Source organism: Taudactylus pleione, unplaced genomic scaffold (genome assembly GCF_031769625.1).
Source record: "Taudactylus pleione unplaced genomic scaffold, aTauple2 ptg000387l, whole genome shotgun sequence".
Taxonomy (NCBI): domain Eukaryota; kingdom Metazoa; phylum Chordata; class Amphibia; order Anura; family Myobatrachidae; genus Taudactylus; species Taudactylus pleione.
In genome coordinates this window covers 3177529-3192021 of record NW_028284788.1, presented here as the reverse complement: position 1 = coordinate 3192021, position 14493 = coordinate 3177529, and the positions used below count along the sequence as shown (strand labels likewise).

Sequence of the window (14493 nt, the reverse complement as noted above, 5' to 3'; positions counted from 1 at the left end):
TGTATGGCATCATAGTGGCTAATTTATGCACGCCTGCGTTTCCCCGACCACTCCCCCCGTCACCACTCACAAACGGTACTTTATGTCAATCACTCTGCGAGGGGTCTGCATAGCCTCTGCCATCGCAGCCCTGATCGCAATAGCTAGTTTGTGCACTCGCACTGTGATGCATACACATGCAAAAACGCAACAATCGGCCGATTGCTTGCGCATTAGCAACTGCGATCCTTGCTGAATCAGGCTCTATATTATCTGGTATTTTAAATAGTAGCACTTCATGCCCTACCTTTCAAACAGTTAACATACAGTATCACATCCTACCATTCAAAGGCTTATGGATATGTTAGTGTAATAAGGAAATACTGTTTACATTTTGGATTTAATATTAAAATGTACAATGCTCTTAGATACAACACCTTTGTCACACAATGACATAAAATGATGCTATAACAGATGCTAAAGTTAGATAGAATGACAGAAAATATAACAATTAGGTCAGATCTTATCATCTTATGTACACGGTATGTGAATGGCAGAAGTGGAACTCTAATGCCCAGATTTATCAAGGTGTGATATTCCTGTTATCACTCATTACTAATCTTAAATGGTGTTTCAACCAATCAGCTCCAGTCAGTTTTCAAACACATGACAGTTAGGAGCTGATTGGTTGGAGCACCATTTAAGATTAGTAACTAGTGATAACAAGAATATCACCCCTTGTTAAATCTGGCCATTAGAGTTCCATTTCTGCCTTTGATACAGTAAATCTGGGCCTAAATTAGATTGATCCCTTAGAAGACTGACTTTTGAGAACAGTTTTCTATGCATTATTATGTAGACATGTGAACTTGCATTAAAGGATTTACATCAATGTATTTATTGTGCCTGAAAAGGTAAACTTTGAAAAAAGCACCTTTAAAATCAACAGCATTATGTTACCATTTTTGTTTTGTTTTTTTGTTTTTTTGTTTCATCGTTGTTATTCTACACAATAAGGGGAACTGTACATTTTTATAGCTTAATAATGTAAATTATATTTTTTTGTACATACTGTACTAGGATCTGGCTGTAAAAGGAAAGGAAAGCAGAGCTGTACGGTGACCTAACGAAGATGGATCTAAGGGGAGCAACAGCCGAGGAGGGAGCACAGAAGAAAAAGAAGAAACCTTTAGTACCACCATCCCCACGTCCACCTCGCTCACTATTTTGTCTTGGCCTTCAAAACCCATTCAGAAAAAGCTGCATAAAAATTGTGGAATGGAAGTATCCTATGACAAGTCACAATATTGATTTTAAAACATTCCTTATTTTAAATATAAAACATACACCTTTTCTTCATGTCTTTTTCACTGGTACAAGCTAATTTTATTGCCTATTACTAAGTTTTGCATGTACAGTGTAGAAAGTAAATATAGTTAAAGAAAAAAAAGTTGAAAATAGAAATTAAAAATGCACCAACTAACATCAATACAATACTAAGGGTCCCTATTTGTTTGGGAATGTCTGCTTATTCCAAAAGACTACTAAAAATAGAAAGCCTGTTAATCAAAGCTTCTTACATAACTACATATAATTGTTCCTTAAAATAAGTATAAGTCAAGTTTAATATCATTTTAATTCTATATACAAATAACAATTTCACTAACTAAATAATAAAGTTATTAACAATAAGTCAGTTATGTGACTGAATAGATAGAAATTCAGGTCTCCAATTAGAGTACTGTATCTAAATGTATTTACTCGGGGGAGATTCAAATGTTTGCGCCCATGTCTGTGACTAATGGGTGCCCGACTAATGGGTGCCCGACGGAGCAATTCAATTGTTTCTTCATTCGGGCGCAAATATCAGCGGGAGCACACTGCACGCTGCTGAGGTGGCAAGCAGAAATGTGTGATTAGTTCATGGTTTGGGCACGCTAACCAGGACTTTAGATGGGTTTTGCCGTATTAACGTGGCTAAAACTGGTCTATTTGCGAGCAACATGCTCGATAAGGCATGGGCACCCTAAACAATTGGATATCGTTCCCCTATCTCCCGCCACACAATGTACTTTTTAAATTATTCAATGTATCGCTAATGAAAATACAAAATAGATTGCTGTATTACTGAGAAAAAAAAGTAATCTCTATTTAGTTAATGGAAAAACAGTTGTTCCAATAAATACTTAATGCAAGTACTCTACTGTAACCAATGCATCTAATTTCTAAAATAAATGATTGACAATCAAAATTCAATAGAGCAACAATAGAGCACAGTGGGCCTGATTCAGAGCCGCTCGCTCTGAATCAGGGCCAGGCTTTTTTTTATTTGGAGCGGCCTCTTGGCCACTCACATCACTGTGGGTGACCACCCACAGCTATTGCGGGCGGCCAGGTTGATGGTCGCGATGGTCAAGACCATCGCGACCATCGGGCTTGCGACGAGACCCTTGTGATAGGGTCTCGCCCATCGCAAGCCCCAGAGAGCTTTCGGCTCTAACAGAGCCGGAAGCTCTCCACTGACATCACTTGTGATGTCAGTGGGGCCGCCCCCGAACGGCAGGAGTTCTCATGAGAACGCCTCCATTTGGGCAGCCACCCCCCCCGGCCCGCCCACCAAACGGAGCGAGCTGTCACTCAATATCGACAGCTCATCCCCTTTGGTGCGAGACACGGAGCAGCGGAGTGCCCGTCGCTAGCCGGGTCTCGCACATGCGCACGACGGAGCAGGCTCCATCATGCGCATGCGCTGTGGGCCACCATCTACCCGGTGGCCCAGTGTCCCTACTTAAAACATATAGAGAGGAATTCAGTTGGCCACGATAATCTTTCGTGCTGCAGAAATGGGACTTTACCGCAATATTTGAGGGAAGTTTTGTTTCACCTGCCTCTAGGCAGGTGAAAAGAAAAACCAGATGAGGCCGGCTTCCTCTCAGCAGCCCAGCTGGGAGAGGTGGAGGGTTAGAATACTGACTAACAAGTGTAGGTACTCTAACCCTATCTGAATGCCGGCGTCAGAATTCTGACCGCCGGGATGCCGAGCGCCGGCATCCCATACCCATCCCATTAAAAATACTCTGGGCCACATTTAAAAATGAGACATAACCCATTTAGCACTCGCTGATATCTTAAATGTATGCAGACTAATGATCACGCTGCTCTCCTTGGCTGTCTGATGGCAGAATATATATATAACAGTTCTGTCCTTGATAACTGTATGCAAAGCAGTAACACACTGCTCTCTTTGGTTGTCTGCTGGCAGAATATATATATAACATAGTTCTGTCCTTGGATTTAGTTCAAGGGGGTTAAGTATTCCAGTTGGTTTAACTGTGTACTATTCTGGCTGTTATTCTGATCAGTCCACTAAACAGCATGGATCCCAAGTCACATACAATGCACACCACTGACTACTGTAGACTTTTGATAGGTAACTGGCTGCTTTGCCTTCTAAAGGTAAATCTCCCAAGGTAGCAGTGGAAGGAAAGGAAAAGTTGGATAATGTTCACTTTACATTGCTGCAAGGGTTATTACTCACTGTGTCTCGCTGAGTCTTTCACAACAGTTAATGAGAGCCACAGTACACCTTAGGTTATCACTGTGCCTGTGATCACTGCACCTGATCCTCACTGGGAGCAGTCTGGTATTAATTAAATAAAAATAAACATGTTGCCTATAGTTATGTATAACTGCTAACAATAGTGTCACTGTTTCTACATAAAAACAATAATGAACTTTAATGTGTTATATAACTTATTTTTCTTTGACTTCTGGATACCAGAATATTTGAGATAATAATCCTCCTCACCATTTTTGCAAATTGTGTGGCACTAGCAATCTACCTGCCCATGCCAGAGGATGACACCAATTCCACCAATGCTGTCTTGGTAATATTTTCCGTCTCTCCTTTTATTTTATGTATCCATGATGTATATAAGAAAACCATAATGTGTAGGATCAAAAATAAAAACAAAATATTATTAAGATTATACATTTATTATGTTCGTATGCTGCATTGATAATATAATTAGTTGTACACTCATGCACAGATGGTAATGAATGATTTACAGTCAACCAATTACAGTTCCAAAAACGTATTTAAGCTTCTATGTTATAAGTGCATAGCTCTGTAGATGATGAACAGCCGCACTGTATGATGACAGCAAAAACATTTACAGGGCAAAACACTACAGATATGGGCCCTGATTCAGAGCCGGACGCACTGACCAGAGCGCTCGCTCTGAATCAGGGCCCACCTCCATTAATATGGAGCGTCCTCTTGGACGCTCATATAGCTGTGGGTCACCACCCACAGCATATACGAGCGTGCAGGATGATGGTCGCGATGGTCTTGACCATCGCGACCATCGAAACTGCGAGCAAAAGCCTGCGGTTGGGTTTTTCAACCGCAAGGCCAGGTGTGATTTTGGCTCTATCAGAGCCAAAATCACTCCCACTGACATCACTAGTGATGTCAGTGGGGCCGGCTTCAGACGGTAGGCGTTCCCTTGGAAACACCTACGTCTGGCAGGCACGCCCACCAAAGGGGGCGTGCTGTCAGTCACCATCGACAGCATGCCCCCTTTGATAAGACACTCCGAGCGAAGGACAGTCCTTCGCTCGTCGGGTCTCGCGCATGCGCACGACGGAGCTCCCTCCATCGTGCGCATGCGCAGTGGTGACCATCGACCCACTTGCGAGCGGACAGCCGCTCGCGAGTGGGTCTGAATGAGGGCCATATTCACCTCAGTTTCAGTGTACTTAAACGGCTGCTGCTACTGTAGTCTGTCTGTGATAGGGATGGCCATCGACCATCGTTAATTTGTAATCATCAATGGTTTATGGCCGATGTTGTATGTTTTCCTATCGATGGGGGAGAACTAGATGGTTTCCCTCAATCGATGGAAGAACGTAACCGAATAGTATTTTTTTTCTCCAAAGTGTAGGGACACTGAGCATAGCTCCACCCCCAACAGCCACGGCCCCGGTTCTGATTGCCCATGGGTCAGTCAGTCTAAGAACAAGGATGACCATCGGTTGGTGAAGCCATCGATGGTCATCTATTGCATAGTTGGTTACCATCGATGGCACTTTCTATTTTGCCATCGATGATAACCATACCGATGGCCATCCCTAGTCTGTGGCTGTTAGTAACGCTAAGGAGTTTACTGATCATTGCAGCAGTGTCTGCTGTGCTCCAGATTGGCTGAGTGACAAAATACACACAGTAACTTAGCCAATCGGAGCACAAACACGCCCCTCTACATACACAACAACCTGGAAAATCGGACTACTAGGAGGAAGTTCGATGAAAACTAGATAGCTGGACGCTGCAGGGAAATCTACAGGCAGCACACAGGGAACAGATTAGAGTCTTCTCTAACTATGACTAAAGTTTACCTGTCTAAAATGATCAAGTGAGTTATATTGAATGAAACAGTTTGCAAAAATGTTGATCTTCTATTGGTTGTTCTCATTTATAGGAGAAGGTTGAGTACATCTTCCTGTTTATTTTCACAATTGAAGCTTTTTTGAAGATTGTAGCTTATGGCTTCATATTGCATACGGATGCTTATCTCCGCAATGGATGGAATATACTTGACTTCACCATTGTTTCTGTAGGGTAAGGATATATGCACTATATACAGTATGTATGAAAACCTACTAATGGATGTGGTCATTCGATAATGTTAGTGTAGTGCAAAGTATAATATCAACCAGAGACTAAAAAGGACAATAGTCCAATTATCATAAATAAAATAAAAAGTATATAAAACATACTTGTCGCTACCTTTTCAACAAAACTTAGAACTAGTTTACTCTTGCAAAACATTTTTTTCAAATGTCATGTAACTAAAATTAAGATAAATTGTGAGTTCTGAAGTCATATTTTCATTATTCATCAAATACCTTACTATGTATTATACTGTATAATGAATAAAGGTCATTAATTTAGTGTGACATAAACATTCCTATTTGTTTGTGTTTTTACATTGTAAAAAGCTCTAAGCAAAGCTTATTTTATATGTTCCAGCTGCTGTGTTAGCCTAAGTAAAGCACATAGCTTATAAGGAATATATCTCACACTTTGTAAACTTGGCCAATGTATTAGAGTCCGAGAACAGGCAAACTCGCATGTCTGTAGACTTAAAAAACTCTCACAATTTCCAGAATTTTTCCCGTTTTGAAGATAAAACTCGACCAATGTGAGAGTTTACTGCTCAACTGTCACATTTTCTAAAATCTCACCCTATTACATTTGGCCCATAATATTTTTCCAAGTGGAAAAGGTAGCATTCTGAAGCATATTTCACAGTTACAAATGGAGGTAAATGGGATACAGGGCTTCCCTGTCACACAAGATGTTTTTATTAAATGTTTCATGCATGCATCTGACGTACGCTTATGTGAGAGGGAAACAACATTTCCCATTTATTTCTGTGTCACTAAACAACTTTCGTAATGCAATACTTAGCTACATTTGAAGGCTGTGCTAGAGGAGGGGGATGTCACAAATTACATTATTGTAGTGATGTGCAGCATTATGCCACGAAAGGCAGAGCCATGGTGACACAATTCACAGTGATTTGCATAAACACACTTCACCCACTTAAAATGGGCAAGTTCAGGAGGGTTATCCACTATTCTGGGTTCTGGGAGAACTCCCCATAATTTAGGTGTCTCACAGAAATTCTAGGACAGTAGGAAATATGCTTAATTTTACAGTCATAATCATCCTTTAACCATCATTACTGTAAATGGTTTTACATTTTTATTGATTTGACTTAAAAAATATGAATCATAATTTGTGAACCGTATATCTTTAGGGGTAAAAACAGCAAAATAAAAGCAAAGCATATAAAGATAGAAATACAGAATGTGTGATTAAAATGCAAAATTGCAACAAGAATACTAATTTATTGTTTGTTTCAGAATTTCTTAATAAGTATCAATCGCAATTATAATCTAAACTCCTAACTGTTTTTCAGTCTATCAATGTTATATAAAAATTGGGTGGGATTATGTCCTCATACTATTTAATATTTTTAAGAGGAGAGTGGGATAAATTGGTCTTAATTACTTAGATAGGGTAGATATTTGCTGTGGTATATTAAGGTGAAATATTCATAGGCAACATTGTAGTTTTGAAACAAGAACAGAAATAAATATGGTTGGTTTTATTCATATTACACATGGTACCAAGTGCATAGCAATATTAAGGCTACATATGAATACAAAACAGAATGAGGAATTTGTTCATATTTTGATCAAACATTTAAGCTTGCAGCCCAGCATCCGTTAAATAGTTTTGAATTGCATCTAATGACCCTATTAATATATGATTAGGGGACAGTTGACTCAGCATCTGAGCAGTTTGGTACAACCTGTACTAGCATATATATCTTTGTAGTTGTCCATAATGTATATTCTAACACTCCTTTAAATCTGGAGCCAAAAACAACCATGCCAGCAAAAATTTGCAGGGATAAATGTGTATGTTTTATGTTGCATTGTTTCTACATGATATGTTAAACAAAATATCATATTACAGAGTTTTCTCAGTGGTCCTGGAGCAAATTAATAAACTTCAAGGCATAACTACCACAGGAGGTGGATCTGGATTTAATGTCAAGGCCCTGAGAGCTTTTCGTGTCTTGAGGCCCCTTCGTCTGGTGTCTGGAGTGCCCAGTAAGTTTTGCCAATTTTTTTGTGAAATGACGCAATGAATACATTAGGCTATCACAAAAAGTAAACTTGATGTCTGTAAACCAAAACTAAACTCTACGTATAAGATGAAGATAATTAACTCCCCAGTAGTAAGGTTGTCAGCTTGAAAACAGTGACGAGTAGTGGTGAGCTACACATATAGAAACAATAGATAATTAGAAGTGATCTGTGCCTTCAAAGTGCTCAAAGTAATTATATAGCTTATCTTAAATATTCTACTCATCGGCCCATGATTGTATAAAAAACATATAATCAAACCATTATGTGTACTTCTTTAAAAACCTGTATCTTGCTACATATAAATAGGCTAGCGACCCACCCCGGCTTTTCATGGGAGCAAATTTCAATTTACAGCTATAGACTTTATTATCCATGGTCTTATAAGATTGCCTTGTAAACGGCATTAGTCATGTTTCCTTCTGACGTCAACACAACAAAATTTTGTTTTAACGTAACATTGAAAAGGGCCACATAAAGTTGTCCATGAGTAAATCAGTCTCCACTCAGGTCATCTCCAGCCACGTTAAGTGTCTCTCCCTGTGTTTTATTTATTGTCATGCCAAAGAAAACTTCTTACCGGGAATGAACTTGTTTGAAATTTAAGAATAGTTTTTATAGGAATGGTAAAAAAATACATACATTTTTCTGGAGAAACCAGATAATATGTATCTATCTCTACAGATGTGTCCTCATACATCTAGCCTCCTTGCGCATTAAACAGCCCTTCTAATCGTGCCATGCACTGGTGTGACACGGTAGCGCTGAGCGTCTTTTTGTGCGACTTTTTACATCTTATTCATACAGTGATGTGAATAGCTAGCACAAGCATATTCAGCTGATTAAAATGATATGCAGCATGCATATCATTTTAAAACAGAATAATTCATGTTATAATAGTTCTTTTATTCACTTGTTAATGTATGCTAAATTATTATGAATGAAAATGTCACTAAAAAGATACTGAAATGAAAAATATGAAATAACATAGAAGTGAACAAGCAGACAATCTGTGTATACCATGTGCAACGCTCTTGAGAAAATGTCTAGTGCTTTATTTCAAAACAAGTTTAAAAAACAATATAAACTATATAAATAAACCACTACTAGTACAGCTGTTGCAGTAAAGAGTTGTTTTCACAAGCAGAGTACAGTATATTTATTTTCTTGAAAATGCAAAGTGGGTGGGGATGAGTGTGGAGTCTTTAAACTGAGCAGATTACCATAATTTTTTAGAATGGGTCATCCATTTATTTATACACAGTCAGTCCCCAGTACTCATAACTAACTTCCATAGCACTATTTAAGAGGTCTAAGTATGATTCAGTAAAGGATTGGTACTTTGGAGGAATTATGGTAGGGAGTGTTGTGGCTGTGTCAGCATATAGTTATCAGATAAATATATAAAGTGCATAAGGTACAGTATTTTTAGTGTTCAGTTTATTTAGTTGACAGAATGTCAACATTCATCATGTCAACATGAAAATGTCGATATGTGCAGAATGTTGACATGTTCAGCTTGTCAACATTGAGCATGTGAGGGTACAACATAATTTCTTCAGCCCTAACTATATAAAGGGCAGCTAGTCTGCAAACAACTTCACATAAAGGTCCTGATTTATCAAGGATCGCTATTGCGATCGCAGCTCCTGTAATCGCACACAGGTCTGCTGCGAAAATATGCTAATTAATGTAATCGCAATGCCATCGCACTGCTAGTATAGAGATGCCCACTGCCTCCCACTACCGCTATCTCACATCTATAGTACCTTGGAAACCTTCATAAACATCGGTAACATCGAGTACCATCGGTCCCTTACGCAGAATTACAGCAGCCTTGACCTTTCTTAGAAATTGCTAACTTCGTTGCACGCAATGATTACTCAAGCTGTGTATGCAATGGCTGATTTATGCACGCCCATGCAACGGCATTCAGACACACCTGCGTTTCTCCAACCACTCCCCCATCGCCATTCCCCAAATACTCACCGCCTGTCAATCACTCACCACCTGGGAGACCTATAATCTCGGCCCACAATTCCAATCTTCAACCCTTAGCTCATTTTGTTGACTCATGTTTGCAGCCAGTAGTCAAAAGGCTGTCTAGCTACCTAAAAGACACCAATGATTTTCTTGAGTGCCTAAAAATGTTGACTCTACTCCCTGACCCTTTATGGTTAGCCACGATCAATGTCTCTTCACTCTATATGGTGATTCCACATGAGGGTGGATTGCAGGCAATTAGAGAAGCACTTAGTAACAACAAGCATCAAGGTCCACCGATTGACTTTCTGCTTGAGCTAACAGAGTTAGTCCTTACAAATAATTATGTTCTATATGGTGGGAGATATTACATACAAAACAATGGCACTACTATCGGGTCGAATCTTGCCCTGGCAAATGCCAATTTATATATGGCAAGTTTGAGCAGACCCATATATTATCGAATTTTGGGTCTAATATAGTGTTTTATAAATGCTTTATTGATGATTTATTTTTGATAGGTCAAGTACGGTATCTAAGTTTGCTGATATGGTTAATTTTTTGAACAATTTGGATTCTCCTATTAAATTCACGAGTCAAATTAATGATAAGGAGATTCATTTCTTGGATGTTACTGTCTACAGGGATGGTGAGATGCTTGGAACGACACTTTTTCGTAAGGAAACTGATCATAGCACACTTTTACATTCCCAGAGCCAACATCTGAGTCATCTCAAAGAAAATCTACCCATTTCTCAATTTTTGCGTATTTTAAGAATCAATTCCTTGACAATCAAGGCAGAAGCACAAATTATCAAAATTACTGATAGATTCTTGGCCAGAGGATACCAAATTTCAACCATGTAAAGGTGCCTTTCCAAAGCAAGGGTTCAGCACTCACAAACACTAATTGTACGATGTGTTGGTCACTACTGGTTACTCCTAAGTTCATCCCCACAGTGGCAGAAAAATGTGAATTAAACACAAATGACATTGTCTTATGGACTTTGTTGTTTACATCCTAATCTGCCCATGTGGACTGTACTACATGGGGATGACAAACAGATGCTTCAGGGAATGGATGGCCAACCATCATTCGTCAATGAGATTGGCATTGGAGACACATAAAACCGATAAGCCAGTAGCACAACATTTCCTTAAGCTTGGACATTCCGTGGCTAGTTTGAAATGTACTGTATGTTGATTGACCACATACCTGTTCTAAAGAGAGGGGGTGACCATGAAACTGCCTTGCGGTAGTGTGAAGCACGATGGATCTTTGAATTGGATACTTTGATTCCAAGGGGGCTCAATGAGACTAATACAAAGAAGAAAGAAATGTCCATTGCGGGGCACTATTTGAAAAATAAAGCATAAAATATAACTTTTATTAATTTATACATAATATACAAAGACTAAAAAGTGAAATATTTAACAATGGGGGAGTGATGTGTGTAATATGAATGAGTGTATTAATAAAAAGGCGTACGCTCCTATTCCACTATGTATCCTGATGTTAGTATCAATTGACTGGTTAACCTTTGTAAACCGGGATAGGTAAAGACCTTATCTCCTTATCACTGTGATCCATACATGGGAATAATGTATGATCTATATCATATATAAGGTTTACGTGATATAAGGGACCTTATCCCCTTGTAGATATATAATATAGTAGGGTAACTATGTCCAAATGGAAGCTAAATGGTTTCCCACTATTATAGGGGAGTAATATTTGGCTCTAATATCATGGCCCACGCTACCTAAATTATATTATAGATTGGAGCATGTGAGAGTTGCCATTTCACTGTTCCAAATGGTGACAATGGAGAATAACTCTCCTATTAGTATTTGTTAGTAGATTATCATCCAATTCTTATACAGTGTTCATGAGTACTCCACTTTTTATAGTGTTTCTCCACATGTGTACACAAATGTGGTGTTCTTTATTTCTAATATTGACTCTTTGCTGTCTCAGCACATTTATAGTGTAATTCCTCTCTTTATTCGTTACTCTTATAGTGACAAACTTTTGTGCTTATATCCTAAATATTCAACCACATTCAGTGTCTTATAGCTCTTAACATAGATACATATCTCCCACATAAATTTTTGGCTTTATTCCATTTGTTTTATATCATACATTCTCCCATCCATCTATATGCAAGTGTTGCTGGGAAATAATTTATGCAGATAGTGAGTATCTGTCATTCTCTCTGTCCTGCTGTATCTACAATTCTCTCTGTGCTTAAGTGCATGTCCGGGGGGTCCCTCCGTGATATAGCACTGCACCAAGTTAATGTGTCAGCAGTAATCAGAGCATTCAACTACACTGGCACACTTTTCACCCCTGGTTCCATGCCTCCGACTCAATAAACTTCACAGCAATACCCTCTTGCTATTTGTAATATACATATCTCTCTTTGCTAACAGCAGTCTCATGCAGGTTGCATGATAAAGCTACCTAGCGAAACGCTGCGTCGGTTAGCGGCGCTCCTTATACCACTATGTCCTATTAAGACACTCTGCTAGTGAGCGCTGCAATATTAGTAATGTGTTTTAACTAAGACTTATGTGTATATGTTGCAGCGGAACCTGCATGAGACTGCTGTTAGCAAAGAGAGTGTAGTTGACAGTGTGTTTTGCATTTACGAAGGATAACCCTGATTTTTGAGCGCTGAGTGCTTGATGGTCAGTACTCCAAGAACGGTATGGAGTACTGTAGTGATGTTATTTTCTATTATCTGTGGACTGGCCCAGAGAGCTGTGCGATTTGGGGGGGTGTCTTGGTATTAATTGATATGGGTATAAATGTCAGCTTCATGATGGTATTCACTTTTCACTTGGCTGCCTGTTGATTTATTCCTGCTGCTTTGTCCTGAGGATGGTCCAGCTAGGCCCGAAACATTGACCATGTACTTTATCTCCTACCTAGGAGTGGTAATTAAATTTTGGATTTTTTTATAAACCTTGCGTGCAAATTGTATCATAGGTTTTCTATATATATACTGTATGTATATATATATATATATATATATATATATATATATTGGGGAGGCATTGCTTACTTAAATGGGAGACTTCTAGATAAAGTTTGATAGTTTGACTAGCTGTCTGAGTAATAGTGCTCAATAGTGCTTACTGAAAAGTCAATAGAACAGGCAATGTCTGTGTTTCAAGTAATACAGCACACAGTCTAATAAGCAAGCGGCTTGGAAAATCACGGAATCTGGGATCTTGCTTTTTGGGGTGTTCATCCCTTTGTTATGAATTTGCCTTTGGTTTCTGTATGTTACACATGGTAGTGTGGTCCAGCCCCTCTGGCCTACATGCCTCTTATGTGTGAGCGACCATAGAATTCCTTCTAACACATTTTACTTATAGTTTGGGTTTCCCCAGACAAAACGTACCTCTCTGGCAGTAACTTTTCCTCCATTCTGCATTAGTGCAATGCTGATGCAAAAATCTTGTCTCTGATTCCTTACTGTCCCACTCGATTACTGCGATCCGTTGACGAAGGACTATTAACAGTACCTAGAATCTCACGGAATTCGTCTGGGGGTCGAGCTTTCAGTTTTGTGGCTCCAACCTTTTGGAACTCACTTCCCCGCACAGTTCGAGAGGCCTCCACTCTAGAATCCTTAAAAAATATACTCAAGACTCACCTATTCACCCAAGCATTTCACTAATGTCCCTTGTTTAAGCTTATTTTGTATTTTGTACTGTAAATGTAAAGCACTTTGAGTTCTTTAGGAGAAAAGCGCTATTATTATAATTATTATTTTATCGTAAAATGCAAAAATAAAGACATTTCAAAGGTTTGCAGTCCCCATAGCAGATAACACACAAAATTAGAGGCACTGCTGTAGAAAGCAATGATTTCTTCATGGTTTGCCCCTTGATATAAAGTAAAGGGTAAATTTACTAAGAATGGTGTCTGGTCTGAGGGCCTGATTCACTATGGATCGCTATTCTGCTTACATGCACGCAGCACAGTTGCTAACATCAGCGGTGATATTTAAATGTTTGCATTCACATTGTGATCGCAGCCTGACATAAGGACGCCCATTTCCCCTTACTCACATCTGTATACTAGGGCAACATAGCGAAACAATCGGTAACATCGAGTAACATCAGAACCATATGCACACTTGCACAAGCCCTGACCTTACTCAGAAATTGCTACCAGTCATGCACGCTATAAGTACTAAGGCTGCTTATGGCCACGCAGTGGATAATTTATGCACGCCCCTGCAACGCCGTTGCAACACACTGGCACACCTGTGTTCACCTGACCACCCCGTCACCACCCACAAATGGCACTTCCTGTTAATCACTCTTCTCTGGGTCTGCATAGCCTCTGCAATCGCAGTTCCCATCGCAATTACTAGTACGCGCATACGCACTGTGATGCATACGTATGCGCAGGACACAACAATGAATCGATTGCGTGCATTTTAGCAACTGCATTCCTTGCTGAATCAGGCCCTGAGATTGCCCAAGTTTAACCACTAAACTGACAATTTTATTTTCTAAAAACCACTCAGAAATTGTCGGTTTGTTTATGAGTGAATTAGGTGAAGAATATGTATTTAAACTTATCCAAAATAATTTAATTAAAAAAAAATTCATTTGTAAAGAAACTAATCGATTTTTCAAACATTGGGAGCATCGCGACTTACCTTTCCCCAGCGGCTGCAGCCACCAAGTACACACTAGGGGGCTTGTGGGGGGTGAATTTACCTTCCCCAGCGGCTACTAATCCCTGCAGCCGCAAGGGGGGGTCCTGCTGTGCTGACTGATCAG

At 39.4% G+C, this 14493-nt stretch overlaps 1 protein-coding gene across 2 annotated transcripts in view; it reads left to right on the top strand.

Annotated features, from left to right (window-relative positions):
- CACNA1S (calcium voltage-gated channel subunit alpha1 S) overlaps nucleotides 1–14493 on the top strand; it is a 397379-nt gene that overhangs the window by 45042 nt on the left and 337844 nt on the right. For both annotated transcript variants that reach the window (XM_088445772.1, XM_088445773.1), the window contains exons 2-5: nucleotides 1060–1263; nucleotides 3761–3866; nucleotides 5463–5602; nucleotides 7532–7668. In XM_088445772.1, coding sequence (XP_088301898.1) covers nucleotides 1112–1263; nucleotides 3761–3866; nucleotides 5463–5602; nucleotides 7532–7668 — 535 coding nt within the window. In that variant the 5' untranslated portion in view covers nucleotides 1060–1111. The remainder of the gene's footprint in view (nucleotides 1–1059; nucleotides 1264–3760; nucleotides 3867–5462; nucleotides 5603–7531; nucleotides 7669–14493) is intronic.